Below are 18,860 nucleotides of genomic sequence, written 5' to 3' on the forward strand. Positions count from 1 at the left end.
ATTGCTCAAGATGCATCAAAGATAACCTTTTCCCCGATCTGCATGGCCAAATCTTTTTGGCATTTCCATTGTAGAGCACCAAACCACCCATGCAATTTACATCCGCGTATCTAATTCCCTACTGCTCAAGTCTGAAGCTTCGTAGGGCAGCTCTACAGGAAGTTAAAGGTTATGTTAATCACCACAAAATGCATCTTTTAATTTAATTCACATATACATTCATAAAACATTGAAAAGTCAAGGGGTGATTAAGTAGGCTTCAACTGTTACCATGTTATTGAAAACTTGAAGATGACTTTGTTTCTAATTTCAACAACCTTGTTATCAATTCAACAACCTTGTTATCAATTCATTTGTCAAATCACATCTTACAACTAATAATTAGACGTAACGTCAGTTGAGAGGTTCAATAGATCACTTAATACAAAAAATTTAGCAAAGCTAGCTAACTATTACCCAATAATAATTGATAATGACAATCCTGACTGGCGCCCCATTATGCATCTCCCGTTGGAATTAATATCCAAATAACTACATTTAATATCACCGCTAAAGTTGGAAAGTCACCCAAAAATTCAACTTTTTCAGCAGAATTTAACAAAAAAGCACAGAACTTTGAACATTCAGTTAATTAACACTTGATTAAATACTTGGATCCTTTATTTGCCCCATTCCCCCAATACCAGTCCTAAAACAAAAATCTACTATGTAATTGTCAGGACTTTGAATTAATGGAAGCAAATCAAGCCAAAAAAAAATTGACACTTTATAATAAATAAGAGGAACTGAACAAAATTTGTATGCAAACATGCTCAAACGTGGTCTTCAGCGATTCAAAACGTATTCGTTCTCGAGTTTATGTACCATGTTAGTTTGGGGCTTTGAACAATGATGGAAGTGTTTATAATTAGAAGGCTACATATATTATAGTGATCATTTTATAAACCTCCTCTGAGGTTTGACATTCTTGAAATTTGAAAAATATTACTTACTTTCCTTATTTTTAACTTTTTGTAACATTATAAATCCATTTTAAAATGTATTATTAGAAAAGCTCATTTTTGGATAGAGAATATGTGTTCAATCCAATATTGCCCTTTTCTTCTGCACCATTTTTGTTTTCATAACAAATGTAGTTTAATCCTTTAAACTTTTAAAAACTTCATTGATATCGCTTTGTAGTTAAGAATTATAGGATATTAACAATATTGAAAAACATTTTAATAGTTTTCATGCCATTAGTTGGCACAATAAATATTAAATATTGAAATTCAAAAACACTTTTCAGAAAACATATTGAATGATTTTGTAAACATAATTTAAATCTGTACATCAATTCTGCTGTTCAAATTGATGTCTCTGGAAACCGGAAGGCTGTTGTTATCCATGTGCCATACAGACTCAGAAAAGCTTTCCGCAAGATTCACGTCAGGCTTGTCAGGGAGTTGGAGAAGAAATTCAGTGGCAAGGATGTGATTCTGATTGCCACCCGAAGGATACTGAGGCCCCCAAAGAAAGGATCCGCCGTTCAACGACCCCGCAGCCGGACTTTAACTACAGTACATGATGCCATGTTAGAGGATGTTGTTGTCCCTGCTGAGATTGTTGGGAAGCGCGTTAGATATCGCATTGATGGATCCAAGATAATGAAGGTCTTCTTGGACCCCAAGGAAAGAAACAATACTGAATATAAGCTGGAGACTTTTGCTGCAGTTTACAGAAAGCTTTCAGGCAAAGATGTTGTGTTCGAGTACAATGATGGAGCCAAGGGGGGCAGAGGGGGGCCATGGCCCCCCTAAGTTTTGAAAATTTTAATTCATAATATGTAAATATATGTATAAGACAAAGTTGGCCCCCTAATTTTTTACAATTTTAGTTTATATTATGAGAGTTTATATATATAGATATATATATCTCTCTGTGTGTGTATATGAATTAGCCAACTTTGATTTAATTTTTTCTTCAAAAAAAAGTTATTTATTTTTTTATTGTGCTAATTATTTAACATTCAAAAAATTAAACATATAATTTGATAATCCATAGTAAATTGACCCAATTTTATATATTATAATAAAGGACTCAATTCATAATTATCAATGGGCTAAAACAAAAATAATTACTTCATTGGTCCATATACAAATATACAACTTAACCTAATTGATAAAAAATTTAAAATTAGTGATCTATACTCTTGTTGACTTATATACAAATGTACAAATAATTACTTGAAGGCTTTGTGAAAACAAGAAATTGAGCGTCTATTCTGTTGTTGACAGATTGATTACATTTGTTCTCACTCTTTCTATATCAACTACAACTATAGAACGGACATTTTCAATTATGAATATAATCAAAACAAATATCCAAAACAAGATAAAAAATAATTTCTTGAATAATTATCTAACAATGTACATAAAAAAAGGGAAGTTGTTCAAAAATTTAGTATTGATTCAATTATAGATGAATTTAGTTCTATGAAAGAACGTAAAACTCAGTTTACTTTTAAAAAAAGAGGTTGAAATTCAAGGTATGCTAACATAACTTTTATCTTTTATTAATTGAAAATAGTTATATTTTTGTTTTTGCACAAGTGACATATTGGAGCATTTTCTCATAATGTACAATTTGGGTAATTTGTGATCTTATAAGATATTTAATTAAAGGTTATTTCTTATCCTAATTTTTGTTATGACTATGCTGCATATTTATGAAATAGACATACCTTTATAATTAAAATTAATATTTGATAAAATCCTGGCTCCATTCTATAGTCTATAGAATGGACATTTTTAATTATGAAGATAATCAAAACAAAACTCCAAAACAAGATAATGGATAATTTCTTGAATGATTGCCTAACAATGTACATAAAAAAAGGAAGTTGTTCGAAAATTTAGCATTGATTCAATTATACATGAATTTAATTCTATAAAAGAACGTAAATCTCAATTTATTTTTAATAAAAGAGGATGAAATTTCAAGGTATGCTAACATAACTTTTATCTTTTTTTAATTGAAAATAGTTATATATTTGTTTTTGTACAAGTGACATATTGGAGCATCTTCTCATAATGTGCAACTTAGGTGGTTTGTGATATTATAAGATATTTAATCAAAGGTTATTTCTTGTCTTAATTTTAGTTATGACTATGTTATATATTTATGAAATAGATCATACCTTTATAATTAAAGTTAATATTTAATATTTTAAGATGTCATATATTTAAATAAATGAAAATTATTTTAAACATAACATATTAAGGTAATTTTGTTCGAAAAAATTTTGGACCCCCCAAGGAAAAAATCCTGGCTCCGTCACTGTTCGAGTACCCATTGACAGAGCCTTAAAAGTAGTTGCAGATGATTTGTTGTAGATCTTTGTGATCCACGAGGCCCAATTCGTTCTGATCAATCATTTGAAATTTTGACTCCATATTTTGTGATTAAATAGGCAGCGAACTTTATGCTTGCTATCAAAAAAAAAAAAACACATAATTTAAATTTTTCCTAGTTTTCTAAAATTCTAATAATTTGAAAAACTCCTCAAGTTGACTGTAAACACTTCAAAGTTAATAATATTTTTTGGCTTGAAAACACCTTAAATATACTCTTAAAAATAAATTATTAATACCTTAAAACACCTACTATTACTCCCTTCGTCTCATTGAAAGTGTCATATTTTTCTTTTTGGGCTGTTCCAAAATGTTTGTCATGTTTGACATTTCTAACTATTTTATACTCTGAAATTTCCCTTATGTCCTTTATTAATGATGCATAAAGACAAATATGATGGGATTGCTTTCTACTTTTTACTTTGATTGACGGGATTTTTATATAAGTGCATGTTTAATTCCGAATTTTACCGGTTTAGACTGCAAGTATACAGGTCAATTTAGTAGTTTTGGAGCAAATATCGGGTCGATCCCACAAGGAGCAACTTAAACAAGTACTAGGTTCTTTACTTACTCTATTATTTAGACTAACTAATAATTAAAGCAAGAGAATCTATAACTACTACTACCTATAAGTCTTAACTAAACAATTGCAAGATAACAAATGGAGAAAATTCACTAAAAACTTGAGTCTAGGGATGTAGATTCCACTTATGGCATAAACAACACAAATGAATAAATTTACCTCTTGTTACAACCCTTGTTTAACTAGGGATTCATTTCCTATTTTACCAAATCTCTTTCTCATGATAAAATGGCCTAAAATAGTCTAGTTTTCCCTATTCTCATGGTGAAATACTAGTTCTACTCTTGTTTCCTTCATGAAATGCAAGTTTAATCCACTTAAGTGTACCTCTATTCTCATGAGTCTACTACTTAAGCTCTACTCATGTTGTTCCATCATTATTACCAATTTGCATTGAATAATAACAACTAAGAGCTTGTTATTGGTGATCAAGCAACAACAAGGGCTAAGCATGCACAAGTAGACAAGTTAATACAAGATGTAACAAATGTAAATCATATCCACTTCATATCAAGTAGTCATAAGCTTCATCTACTTCTTAGATCTAGAAATTTAGCTACTCATGTAAGATATAACAAGAAAACACATAGTTTCATTGCATGAACACATCATGAATCACAAGTAAAAGGTAGATTAAAGAAAGCTTAGCCAATGTTAATGAAGAAGCTCCCAATGATCTTCAATTTCTTCAACAAAATGGTGTACAATGAAGTCTCCAATTATTCTCCACAAAAGTTACTAGCCAGAGAGAACAAGACAAGACTAACTTCTAAGTTCTAATGCTAAAATCTGATATCAACTACTTCTACTATCTTCTACTCTTCTCTAATAATGTCTTTTTCTCCCTTCCTTTCCAAATTTGCCCCTCATTGAAATCTTCACATATTGCTTGTTCAAATGTACAAGAGGTCTGCCAGCTTCCAGCAGAAATTAAGTGTGAAACATGAGTCAAAAAGTAAGTATGAACTAAGGACAAGTTGTTCTGCAAGTTGCAGAGGAGAGAGAAAGATTCGAGGCCTAGATCCGAGGGGTGAAATTGATCCGAGCTCGGATCCCTTCCTTCAGTCTTTTCTTCACCATTCTTCATGCAAGATTCGAGGCCTTCTTCAAATCCATCCGAGCTCGGATCGTCTGGCCCTCGGGTCCACTTCTCCAGAAGATTAGACGAGGACTCGAATCACTGGGGATGAGACTGGATCCGAGCTCGGATCCCTCTCCCCTATTTCCATCTTCAAATTCTTTTCTCTTTCGCTCGATTTTCGCTCCTTGTTTCACTTGTCCGTTGTCCTCCAACTAGCATCTTGCCTCTTCTTTATTTTATGTAAGTGTTTCATGCCTTGATAACCTACAAAATATCACATGTTTATGCATTAATCTACTCATTTTGTAAGTCCCGATCACTAAACAAAACTTGAAGCAATTTGCACCAAAAAGAGCTTAAGTACGACTATAATCCTCTAAAAATATGGCAAAAGCTCGTGCAAAACTGTACAAAAATATATACAAAATATTCACTTATCAAACTCCCCCACACTTGAATCATTGCTTGTCCTCAAGCAATGCAAGAAACCACTCAAACAACAATTCAAGTGCCAAATAGAAAATATGCTTTTTCAAATTCACTTCTCACAACTTGGCTATTAATCACGATGCAATTCTTCAAAATACACTCAATACTCATAATACTCAATAAAGGGGAAACAATTATGCATAAATTTAACCACATTCAAATCATTCTCTCACCATAATTTGTCCTCACAAATAACCGACTCATATAGTCACAAGGTAATACTTTCCTTTATATTCCATTTTTTTTTCAAACTTTTACTACAGGAGGGTATCATAAATATATGCTAAATGCCAATACTTGAACATTGCAAATGCCTTTTTACGCAAAGGTCGACACTTTTAAGTGAAAATCCCCAATTACTCCGCACTTACATATCAAGGTCACAACACCTTTTTATCCCAAGTACTTTTTTACGCGAAAATCAACATTTTTAGATGGGGATTCCCGGTTGCTCAATACTTAAGTAGTCGGTGCAACTTTATTGCTCTCTCTTTTTCTTTCTTCTTCTTTTTCTCTCTTTTTTTTTTCTAGAACATATATATATGTATATATAACTCTCTTTTATCATGGAAATGGAAAAACATTACCAATTAAACTATATCAATCACCTATTTGTAAATCAAAGTGAAGGGAGAGAACTTATTAAAGATAGAAATAGAGGCATAATTGTCCTCACTTTATTAAATATACTTCCTAAAGTGCACTTATCATAATCACATAATACTAATCACAAGTCACGAAAGAAATGAATTCTTCAAAATCATATTTAAACTGGTTCAACCATTAGGGAAATTTGACAATCCATCATAGTTTCTGGGTCATAGTGCAATTTTGGAAAAGATTTTGAAAAAATTTGGGCAGAGTTTCTGACGGGATTTTGATATACCTACAAGTTAAAAAATCTGATTTACACCCATTTCACTGCAAGTATATAGGTCAACTAGTAGTTTAGGGCATATATCGGGTCGATCTCACGAGAAAAATTGAACAATTACCGGTACTACTAAAACTTTTCTATTATTTAGACTATCAATGAATTATAAGAAATGAAACCTACTGAACTTATGCAAAATAACAAATGAAAGCTCCTTAGGTTATGGTATCCCTTACTACTCATGCAAGTGCTATATTTGGATCATTGAGTACTACTATCTAGGCTAGTTATGGTGTAATTTCCTTATGCATATGAATCCTACTTTCGTAGTGAATCAATTATACTCATAACTAATCCATAGCTATTCTCATGGTTATGAAATTAGCTACAAGTTAATTTCTTCAATGAAATTATATGAAATGAATCACTAAAATCACATAGGTGCACCTCTACTCTCGTGAGTATACTCCCTATGTTTAGCACTTCTTGAACCAGTGTTAAATCTCAATTTTCATTGCAGAAACAACACGTTAGATAATCACAATCAATGGTACCAGATTAATCATGATTTAAAGAGATAAAGTGCTAAATAACTTTATCAAATAATAGCAATCAAATAGCCAAATAATAAATACTAATAATCATAGGAAGTTCAACCAAACCCAAGGCATAAACTTTAAAGATACATAATAAACACAAAATCTAGAACTTGCATATTAATTAAACTTGGAATCAAGTACAAAAGATAAAGAGTTGGAGAAGAGATAACCCATGTCACTTGAGCTTCAACTCCTCCTTCTTCATCTCCATCTTCATCCTAATCTAACTAATATACAAGAAGGATGAACTAACTAGCTAAACTATCCTACACTAAGGAAATGGAAGAACTACATTTCTGCAGACTCCAAGCTTCTCCCGTTATGATCTCTGACCTCTATTTTCTCTCTGCCTATAAACTGATCAAAAGCTCCATTTTCCACCGTTACATCTCCTCTTGATTGATTCTCAAATCTTCATTTTGTTAAGAAAGTAAAAAACAATGGTTTTTGACTTGGAACTTTGGCTATACCTCTTCCTTTTTGTCTTCTGAAGCATGTGCAGCCGAATTCCCTTACCAAAAATAGCTGGAAAGTGGTGTGAACATAAGAGAAATGACTGAGCAAATTGCAGAATTTCGACTATGATAGGGTGATAATTGTTAGTAATTTTATTGTTAATTTCCCCTTTGTCCCTGCCAAATATTGTTTTAATTGTTAACATATACTTATATTTAGTATTTGGATTTAATTTCAGGAAGTGGGTCAAAAAAGTACTAAAAAGGAGATCTTCTCGAGACAAATACTTCACACGGGGGAGGCTTCTAAAAGCTCCACGAACCTGGCCCACAAGGAGAGAAGAAACGGATTCTCTTTTCTTTTTGTTGATGAAGAGTTACCTTGTACGAGGAGTCCTACTAGCTGGAGGAAACGAAATAGAAGGGAATTCCTCGATAGTGCTTGAACTTTTTCCCGGGGGTTGCTGTTTTTTTCCTTATCAAGTGGGGGCCACATAGAGAAAGGGGGGAATTGTGGTTAGATTGGAGTTTTTCGTTCTTGGTTCCTTAGTCTCGTTTTTGCCGCTTTTTTTTGCTTCTTCTTTATCGGTCTCTTCTATGAGAACCACTAGAACATAGCTTGGTTAGTACTATTGATTATTAGGAGAATAGCTTTGACTATTTGATTACTTAGCGGAAAACGTGATGGCCTTGACCTCAATTAAATTACGTGGATATTTTCTCATGAGGCATGGCTAAGTTTTTCATCTAGTCGAAGGTCAACTTGAAGACTCAGTTCTAAATATCTGTGAGATCGAATTATTTTACTTATTTCTTTTATTCATTGGTATTCGTACGTTTTCTGGTTTAATTGCTTATGATTATTTTGTTATTTGAATGTCAAGGGTCCGATATTCAAATTAACCTAATAATCTACTGTCATATTAATTGATTGAATCCGTAATTGTTCTATTGATTAATACCAGTGGCGACTAGCGTGATTGGTTTCATGTTAGCGAAACGTATGATCTAATTTAAACAAACCCTTGTAGCATGTTTATTAGTTAGAATTGGGCTTTTCTAATTCTTAATACAATTGAGGAATTAAATCCTACGGTCGTGCCTAGAATTATTTCTTGATTAGAGAAATAGTTAACGGTCGTACCTTGACTATCGAAAAAGTAAGGAAAGGTTGGTTGTTTATCGCGTGTATGACAATTATAACCAATCTAGTAATGAATAATTGAATTATCTTTGCATCGATGATCAGTTGAATGGACCGTGTCTGAAAAGTTGCACCTTTGGCTAGAGTCGTATTGGTTATTGATTAATTCTTGTTTATTTTTATTAGTTGTTTGATTAGTTAGTAATTAGTTATTTTATATTCTCCAAAAATCCCCCATACTTCGGACTCTGGAAGAAACGAATTATCCCCAGTCCCTGCGGATTCGACCCTACTCACTGCTATATACAAAATTTGTATTTTTCTTGAGTAGATAATTATTATTGCACAGGCTCAACAACCTGTCAATTTTTGGCGCCGTTGCCGAGGACTGGTGCCTGATTAATTTGTTTCATTTTGAGTTCATCTTTTTTTATTTTTTTTTATTTTTGCTCTTATTTTTTTATATATAGTTTACGGCTGTTAACATTTCGTATTTTGGTGATGTACTGGATTTTATTTCTAGAAGGGGTTATGAGACCCGTGCTTTTTCTAATGATCAATGGGCTGTTGCAAATTGTGAAATTTATTTTGCCTCAGATCATTCAACCGACATGTACTTCACATTTCAAGATGGCCTAAGTGCTCCAATCGATACTTTTGGAGATTTTTCACCTCAATATCAAACGTGGTATGACCCTTATTCAAACGGGTATGATCAAGGATGGTGGGATAATTCTAATCTTAATTATGAACAAGGGCCAATGAATTTTTAACAGCAAGAGTCTCAACAACCATCATCCATGTTAGGTAGGTCTCTTGAAGAAATGATTGAATTATTAGCTACTAACACATATCAATTTCATCAGGAGACACAAGCGAGCATACGTAACCTGGCAGATCAAATGGATCAATTGACATCTAGGATAACGCAATTGACTTCTGGAATGAGTGAAGAATTGCCCTCACAAACTATTATCGACCATGAGGAAGATGAGAGTGCAATTATCCTGACAAATGACAAGGTACTACGAGAATCTCAAGAAGAAGGATCTAAAGATGCAGTTGAAAAGAAAGTTGAAGTGCATGAAATGAGACTCCAACATCAAATGGTTCAAGTGGATGAATCCAGTAAACAATCTCCAAATGCAGTGACATCTCCTCTATTCCTTAATCAATATTTTTCTGACTTTTATTCTTTAATTCCTATTAGTGAGATTGAATTTATTATACCAGACGATTTTGAGTTTCATGACAGGAATAAGTTAAGAGTCACGATGGCAAAATATCTCAAACCAATAAGTGCTCGTGATGGAGGAGTGAGTGAAGAATTAAGATTCTTGTTGACTTGTTTGGCGTCATCTACTAATCCATGGAAAACCGTAGCTCGTGTGTTCAAGAATTACTCTATTTACGAGAGATATCAGGATTACACAGAAAATGAAACACTGAAACAAGTTACACGGTTTTATCCTCTGTGAATAAACGGGACAATGTCTAGCCAAAGACATTAAAGAAAGACGCTGCTTGGGAGGCAACCCTGATTACAGTATTAGTGTGGTCATTTTTCGTTACTTTGCAATTTTTCAGTTCTATTTTTCTAATTTAATTGCTTTTGTGGTGATAAACAGAAGACTAGGGGTTCCAAGGTGTGTCCACGCCTTGGAAGGGGTACACCAGGTACCCTGAGCAAATTGGAGACTAGCAGTTCTAGGACGTGCCCACGCCTTGACAGAAATTCTTTTGGACATTGTTAAGTTATGATGGTCAGACGACCATATCCTCCAAGGCGTGCCCACGCCTTCCAATCCTTCCGGTAACGAAAGTCAAAGAGAAAAAAAAATTATTTGACCAGGACCTATCCAAGCCTACTTTTCTCTTTTCTCTTAGTATTCTGTTTGTCCCTTTCCTTTCTCTTTTCTCGTTATTTTTTTTAGTTCAAGTCATCTTTTCAATTTTCTTGCTGGTCTGCCGCCGCTTCACCTTGCGCGCCGCCGGTGCGGCCGCGGGTCTCTCTCACTATCTCTCTCTCCCACCACCACTCCATTCTCATTTAGGTGTCGTCGCTCCCCCTCTCCACTCCGCCGCCGACAAGATCTGACGAGCACCGCCCAGCCTCATGCAGCTCGCCAGCCGCGCGGCACAGCCGAACAGCGCGCTTCAATCGCATGCTCCAACAGCACGAGCAGCGCGCACTTACGCGCTTCACCTGAGTCTCACCAGTGCGCGCATCTCCTGCGCGCGACAGTCTGCGGGCACCTTCTCCACCGCGCACCCTTTTCGCGCGAGCCTAGCCCCAGCGCAGTCGCGCGCCCGCCAGCCCTCTCTCGCGCTCAACAGTCAGCGAACGCCCCTTCAGTGCATGACCAGCACAGACCAAGAGCGTGAATCTCCTGCGCGTACGACCCGCCCTAGCAGAGCCTGCGCACGCCGCGATCCCATCAACCGCGCGCCTTGCCCAGCACACACACACCTCCCTCGTGCGCCTCTCTTGCCGTACGTCTCCACCGCGGTCTCCTCCAGCGTGGATAGAAAGTGGTACCTCTGTTTTACTCTATTTTTGCCACTAGTCGTTGAATTTGGAATCTGTACTCTATTTGACTCAAATTTGGACTGAAAATATTCGTGGGCTTTGGTGGATCTGATATTTGGTACACGTGTGACGCCAGTGGGGCATCTTTGTGTCGGTTTGCTTATTCTGGTTTTGGTGGGGTCACTGTGTTTCTTTTCGCTATTGGCTCTCTGACTGTTGGGTATTATCTATCGACTGTGATCCCCTGTCCCACTTTGGTAGCTGCCTAGTTGCTTCTCTGCTTATTTATTCTCATTTCTGTGGGCTCTGAATGCCTCCGAAAAAGGAAACTACTACTGGGCCGTCTGGGTCCCAACCTCGTAAGAGGCGAGCCCCAATCCAACCTCCCACTCGATCCCTCTTAGGTCTATCCAAAAGCACTATATCTCCTAGGGATTGGGGGGAGCCTATTACTGATCTTACACGGGAACAAAAGGACCGATTGAATAGCTTGATTCCACGTCCTTTCGCTCCGTGTAAGTATTTTCATGCCCCAACTCTGGATCACTTGCAAATTGCCCGAGAGGTTGAACAGTTGTTCTCGGCAATTGGGTGGGGGCGATATCTGACCATTGCCTATCCCACATTTGAAGAATTGTGTTATGAATTCTACTCCACTTTTGAGTTCACTACAAACGAATCCATCACTTTGGATGAGCCGGGGTGATTAAATTTAGATTAAAAGATACCCCTCAGGATATGTCTATTAATGCCTTTAATCTAACTTTGGGGTTTGTGAGTGAGGATACCCTTTCCTCCGGGACGTACATCAACAGTGTCTGTGATTACACTAGACCCTTTTCTAGTGATTACATTGACATATGGAGGGAATGGTCCACGGACCGCCAACTCTATGATCCGAGTCAGTCCAAGACCTCTTATCTTAAGGATCCGATCTTGAAGGTTATCCACAGGTTCTTGACTTATAATTTCTCGGGTCGAAAGGACTCCTCCGGTACCCTTACCAAGGTTGAGTTCTATTTCCTTTGGTGCATGCGCAACAAGGTGCAGGTTAATTTTGGGTGTTGGGTTGCCACTCAAATGCAGTCCGTCATTCAGAAGCGGCATAAGCCGGTGATTATGGGGTCGCTGATTACTCACTTGGCCATTCGGTTGGGATTACTTGACCTCGACAAGGAACACAAGTTCGCGCTAGCTCGTGAGATTGAGCCATTGGATCTGCGTAGCTTAGAACGGATAGGGCTTATTTTCAAAGTAGGAGATGTATACCAGATGACGCTCCCTGGTGATGGCGGGTCACGACCTCGGGCTCCTCCGACTGTGCCCCCTACTGATCCACCACCACACACTGATCAGGCGGGTTCATCTTCTTACCACGCCCCTCCTGCTTGGGATTTCCAATACCATAACCTCCAAGATTCCATCCATGAACTAGGTGACCAAGTTGAGAGACTGGATGGCCGTCTTGCCGCGCTACAGGTCTTCGCCCGTATTCAGGCAGAGAATCAAGCGGCTTTCTTTACTCATAATGGATTTACTCCGTCTCACCCCCCTCGGCCTTAGTGTCTCGCTGCACCCTCTCGGTGGTCAGGGAAGTTTCTCTCCTTTTCTCCTAATACTTCATTTGTCTTTTCTACATTGAGGGCAATGTAGGTTTTAGGTGTGGGGGAAGTGGTTCCTATTATTTCTTTTGGTTTCCATTCTTTCTTTTGTCTTTGCTCTTAAAAAAAAACTGAAAAAAATGAAAAAAAATGAAATGAAAACATGATGAAAACAATGTAGTTAGTCGGCTTTCTGTTCATTTCTATGTTTGTTAGTACTGAAACATGTTGCTATGACGAATTATACAATCATGGTGCGCAGGTATGTGGTCAAATATGCTAGTTGGGCATTTTGTTTTTCCTGGGCAATATCGTTGAATGTTGAGTGTGCTGGACTTGACCCATTCTTGTAACTTTTGGGAGCTTTTGAGCCATGCTTGAGCACATTATTCTTGTTTGCTCTATTTTTGTTTGATTGAGTGGGTATCACACATGGTATTGGCATTCTAGAACTTGCTATTTTGTACATGTCGAGACCACATTTTGTTGAATTGGATGCATTTGAAATGATAAGCGCATTTAGGATTTAACCTTCTTTAACTTTCTACAAACCATGCCTTCATCTTGTCTCCCAATAGTGAACCAATTTGAGCTTTTATCCTTTTATTTTGTTTGTTAGCCGTGTTTGATAACCCAGGACCCTTTTAGACTTTCTTGTTCAACCTTGTGTCATTAAGAGATGTCTGAAATTCATTACTTGTGCAAGGCAAATAAATCTATGGTCGCAAGTGGTGTCAGAATAGATGTTGTATGGTGCTGTTTCTGTATATCTGAGATCGAAAGAAAAGAAAAAAAAAAGAAAAGAAGAAAAAAAAGGGGGAGAAATTGTCAATAAGATGGTGAACAGCAGACTCTGGCTTACATGGCGTGCCCACGCCTTGTAAAACGGCCTCTATTAAAAAAAAAAAGAAAAAAAAATTTGGCGACACCTGCACAGTGGTTATAGCGAATGAAACTGCCTTGTTTGTGAAATTCCTCCGGTGAAGCATTGTGGTTATGTGGTGGATATTGGACATTCTCTTGACACATTACGCCTTATTTTTACCTTCTTACCCCGCCTTTTACCTAAGCCCATAACAACCCTATCAAAGTCCCTTTGATTTGTGTATTTAGTTCACTTTTGAGTGGTGGAGATGTGAGAATCTATAACTACTACTACTTACAAGTCTTAACTAAACAATTGCAAAATAACAAATGGAGAAAATTCACTAAAAACTTGAGTCTAGGGATGTAGATTCCACTCATGGCATAAACAACACAAATGAATAGATTTACCTCTTGTTATAACCCTTGTTTATCTAGGGATTCATTTTCAATTTTACCAAATCTCATTCTTATGATAAAATGGCCTAAAATAGTTTAGTTTTCCCTATTCTCATGGTGAAATAATGGTTTTACTCTTGTTTCCTTCATGAAATGCATGTTTAATCCACTTAAGTGTACCTCTATTCTCATGAGTTTACTACTTAAGCTCTACTCATGTTGTTCCATCATTATTACCAATTTTCATTGAATAATAACAACTAAGAGCTTGTTATTCCGGTTGCTTGCTTGGTAAAAAATGTGGGAACTTGTGCCCAGGCAATTGCGTACATTAAACAAGAAGACCATATGGGGAGCAGCTTTAGAGTTTTCTTTACTTCTGTATGCTTACTCCTGGAGGAACCTGAGATGATATTGTCCTTTGTATCATCTTTCTTTGCATGCAAAACTTTGTTGAGAAACCTGATGAGGAAATTCTGCATTAATTAAGGTTTTTGTTTATAAATGGAAAAAAAAAGGATATAACTTTGAGAAGAAGAACCTTACGTTCCTATTTTCATCATGCATTACAATAAAGCAGTTCCAAACGAAAAACTATCTAATCCATCAAGTGATGGCACTTAAACTTATCCTGCTCTGATAAGCATGTTTCTTACTCGTGAGCTTGAATGATTTGTTGAGGATTATTTTGCGAAGCTTCTTGATCGTCTTCATACGAGCAAGGGCATGTATCATCTCTTCTAATAGCAAAGCGGTAAGTTCTATGTCCCAGTAAAAGTAGGATGAGCCCAATTACCATTGCTAGACATGGAATTCCAAAACCAATTCCCCACCCTATATTTTCTTGAATGTAGGGTAAGATCAGATATGCTAAAGCAACACCTAAAGACAATCCAAAAAGCCACCAATTGAAAAATGAGGTATTGGCTTTGCTTTCTTCTTGATGTTGTCGATCAAATTGATCAGCTCCGAAGACTTGTATGGTGGATTGATATCCTTGCGCCAATGCTACCAAGTATAGCGAGACGAAAAATAAAACTTGCAGTTCAGTAGATGGGACAGCTGCAATCCTGCTCGTTTCTTGATTGTTTGAAATAAGTTCAACTGCTAGGGTCGAAAAGCCGAGTCCCTGTTCGTTCCATTCATCATTAAGAATGCCAAATGCAAATGAGACATTTTCTATATGGTTTGAAGATAGATATTTCATGGTACATTGTGTTTAGAAGCACAAAGTATATTAAAGCAGGAAGGCTATAGACACAAGCGGATTCGTATCTGGGACAGACATGATTCAATTTCAACATGTGCTAATGTGTAAAGAATGATCGACATTTGAGATCGAACTGTTTTACTGACGATGTATAAGGAATATTTATGAGTTATAGGACAAATTGCTAAATACCCTGTGGTTTTAGCTATTACTACTTGACCCTTCTAACATTTTAAAATATCCACATATTAGATATTACAGTTTTATGTAAAGTGAAAATTTGATAGAGAATAGTATCCATAAAATTGTTAGTTGAAATAGCAATATTGCCTCTTACTTAAGTAATAAACATAATAAGAGGCTAAACACTTTGCATAAAATTATAAGAGAGTAAGTGAATATATACAAAAAAAATAAAACGATTAGAATACCACGAACAAATCCACTATGAATACCAACCACAAATGCTTACTAATCTTGGCGTCTATTTACAATTTTCTCTCTTTCATTACTCTTAAACAGTTTCTTTGCATCTATTTTTGTTTTCAATTTTTGGTGGGTATTAGCAAATTGAAATTGTCAAACAACAATTTCAGTGATGATTTTATTGTTAAACTAAAATTAAGGGTGGGAATAGAAGAGGGACTAAATAACTTATGATTGTTGTGGAGAAAAATATTCTTAGTATATTTATAATTGCGTTGTGTTTCTATTTTCATTCGTAATTATTGGCGATGGCATTCCTACAGAGACAAAAATTGACTAATTTTGAATTCCATACTGATGAAGTATATTAGGTGTTGGTATTTGTGGCGATAACTTAGAATATTTTGTATTAGAAATGTGGTAGCCATGAAATTGCAGTTTAGAGATATTGATGAATTCAATATTTGTTTGGTGTTAAGCAAAATTTGAGTTTAATATGAGATTGTAAACAAGCTTTTGGCATATGATGTAGTATTTTTAGTTGATTCAATGGTTTGCACTGGAAGTCTTTAAGTAAAAGAGGGATTTTGGAGCAAATATAAGTGTTTATTTAATAGTGATTTGGATGTTAATAGGTAATTAAACACAGGTGATAGCAAACAAGGGTCGATAAACGAAATAGAGACAATTTGAAACATTTTTTTCCTTTTATTTTTATTGTGAATTATAACCTAAAGGTATTCTGGGATTTTTCAGAAAAGGCCTAGCCTTCTCGACCTACAATGTTACTTAAATAATGAAAACAAGATAGGCTGAGTGTAATATTTAAAACTGAAGGGGAACTAGATGCAATTGTGAAATTATCCCATTAGAATTGACCCCATTCATCAGCTCGGTTGGTTGCACGTAACTAGAATTTTAGGTACCATCATTAAGGCATTAAGCATACCCAAGTTGACAACACATCTGATCTACTTTTGTGGATTTTGAAACGATAACAAGGAAGTGGACATGAAAATTGGAGTAGAGACACATGTATAGTTGTCTTAAATTGCAAAATACTGGTCCCAAGCGAAATAGGGACAGTGGGTTGCAATTGCAATCATAAGAGTCAAAATCTTGGCATGGCTGAAAAAGAAACATAAAAAAGAAAAAAGATCTTGGCCTTGTAAGAGAAGTAAGTTGACCAGATGACCTAGATTTGCCTCTCATCTAAAATGTAATCTGTCTGGGCATATGTGGTGGGAGTTCGTCCCGCACCAACTGCCTGTGCTTGGTACGCAGACAAACTAGTTAACCATGCATACACACCACGGCCACATGCCAAACCAACTTCACATAGTTTCAAGTCTCATAATTGATGCGATTACCAACTCCAGTGGCAGAAATAGATTGATAAATTAACATATATAGGCCACATAAAATTGTGTGTTTTACGTGAATTTCCCTAATTATTTGCCAGATTCACACTGCCATTAGGCACTGTGAAATTTTCCTATGAAACGTAAATGAAGGGACAAATGGAAAAAACAAAGGCAAGTGAGAAGTCTAGCACAATTAACTAAAAATTGTTCGAATGGAAGAGTTAGGGGGGAGGAAGAAGTAGAAAGAAACAAACCAGGATGTAGAGGATGGAAGAAATGATGTTCGTTTGATAGAGGCCAAGAAATGAATCGGCAACTATTGCTCCAAAAACTGGCATCAAGGATCCTAAACCTGTCCACAAATTTACATTTCCAGCTGCAATTGCCATGGACTGTCCAAGCGGCCCCGTCAGATAGTTTACGAGATTGCATTCTATCCCGCGAAATGCAAACCTCTCAAGACTTCCACCACCTGTTCAGTTAATGCGGAGTTACTCCCTTTCATCAAATTTCCAATTCAAATAGGTGTGCCCACCAACTTATGAACCAACTAAACTAATCAAAACCGACTGAGGAAAATTAGGTGAAAGATATAAAATTTTGTTTTTGATCTTTCTAAAGGCAGGAAGTTACAAAATCCTGTTACATTATGGCCCAATTCAACGTCTAGATTTTGGAGTCTAATTTGAGTCATTAATGCAAATAGCAAGTCTGAAATTTCTAGAGCTTCAACTCTATAAATCCTCTATAAATATTCATGGTCCTGCATTTTTTTTTTCACTTTGCTACTATGGATTTAAAAAAAGAATTCAAAGAAAGTAACAAAAAAAAGATTCAATAGAAAGGAAGAGCTATGAAAGAATGGTACTTAAATTCATCTATACACTACTCTTTTGCATACCAGACACATAAAGATATCATATTTAACCTTGTTTCCTGACCTAGGATTAAAGATGCTGATCTCCACCCTCCTGATTTGGATCGCTTAGACGGATAGCCCCTGTAATCCACATAACCTTCCAGCACTTCATCATCATCCCTGACCAGAAGAGGAGTGACAGCTTCCAAGTTTCTGCTTCCCTTAGCTGTGGAGATCGCCATGTGAACTCAACTTAACTATCTTACAAATCAAACCACGAAATAGTGTAACCTTATTCCTACATATGCATGTATGCTCTTGATCAAATACCCCAAACTCTTTCTATTCACTAATATGCTGCATGTGTTTTCCTTTCTACTTACAAATTTCTAGATGGGGAAAGGAAGTGAAGTGAACATAGATCTTCACTACTTGGCTGTATCGAGATTGTCTACTGATTGGTTTCTTTGATAGTAAAGAAGATAGTCCAAGTGCACGCCAAAACAAATTAGAAAAATTACATTTTAAATGAGCATCTTCAGCACTCACCAATGAAGAGCAAATATGTTAGCGTGCGCGACAAAAGGAGATATACATCAAATCACCAATAATTCAATCGATACTAAGTTCAGAAAAAGACATACATGAAGGTTATAGTATCAACCAACGTCACTTTTCAACTTCATGTACTATTAATCAACTGTTAGTTGGAGTTTGAAGATAATGACTATATGAACAAGTCATTAAGGAAGAAACTTGATGTGTGCAGAGTTATAATTTATAAAGGCCAAGCTTATAAATCAAAGAAATTCATATATTTTGAACTTACCAAGAATATTGCTTTTAACACGACTTTTGAACAGTCACTCCTACGCTAGTGAGACCCCATTGTCCTTGCTCACTTTTATTGTGGTATTTTATATGACATTCAAGCAATACTATAGACATTGTAACTTTCAATATTACAAATGCATATAAAATTGTCTC

At 36.0% G+C, this 18,860-nt stretch overlaps 2 protein-coding genes across 2 annotated transcripts; one reads left to right on the top strand and one right to left on the bottom strand.

The window, feature by feature from the left end:
• Positions 1 to 1,322: 1,322 nt before the first annotated feature.
• On the top strand, positions 1,323 to 1,799 carry LOC113750414 (40S ribosomal protein S7-like; the record flags this gene model as incomplete). The annotated part of the gene is made up of 1 exon (XM_027294390.1): positions 1,323 to 1,799. A coding segment is annotated over one exon (477 nt), but the record flags the coding sequence as incomplete, so codon positions are not given.
• Positions 1,800 to 14,274: 12,475 nt separating this feature from the next.
• Positions 14,275 to 18,400, bottom strand: LOC113750415 (protein NRT1/ PTR FAMILY 5.10-like). Its single transcript, XM_027294391.1, has 4 exons — positions 17,956 to 18,400; positions 17,269 to 17,486; positions 14,671 to 15,143; positions 14,275 to 14,476 (listed from the first exon to the last, which is right to left on the bottom strand). The coding sequence occupies exons 1-4, from the start codon at positions 18,113 to 18,115 to the stop codon at positions 14,275 to 14,277; spliced, it is 1,053 nt and encodes a 350-aa protein (XP_027150192.1). The 5' UTR covers positions 18,116 to 18,400.
• Between the last annotated feature and the right edge of the window lie 460 nt (positions 18,401 to 18,860).

The sequence above is a fragment of the Coffea eugenioides genome, chromosome 10 (assembly GCF_003713205.1).
Source record: "Coffea eugenioides isolate CCC68of chromosome 10, Ceug_1.0, whole genome shotgun sequence".
Lineage (NCBI taxonomy): Eukaryota > Viridiplantae > Streptophyta > Magnoliopsida > Gentianales > Rubiaceae > Coffea > Coffea eugenioides.

Coding starts and splice junctions, on each gene's coding strand:
- LOC113750415 (XM_027294391.1), bottom strand. CDS start 18,115: ATGGCGATCTCCACAGCTAAGGGAAGCAGAAACTTGGAAGCTGTCACT. Junction 17,487..17,955: donor ATCAGCATCTTTAATCCTAG/GTCAGGAAACAA, acceptor TTAACTGAACAG/GTGGTGGAAGTCTTGAGAGG. Junction 15,144..17,268: donor CTTCCATCCTCTACATCCTG/GTTTGTTTCTTT, acceptor TGGAACGAACAG/GGACTCGGCTTTTCGACCCT.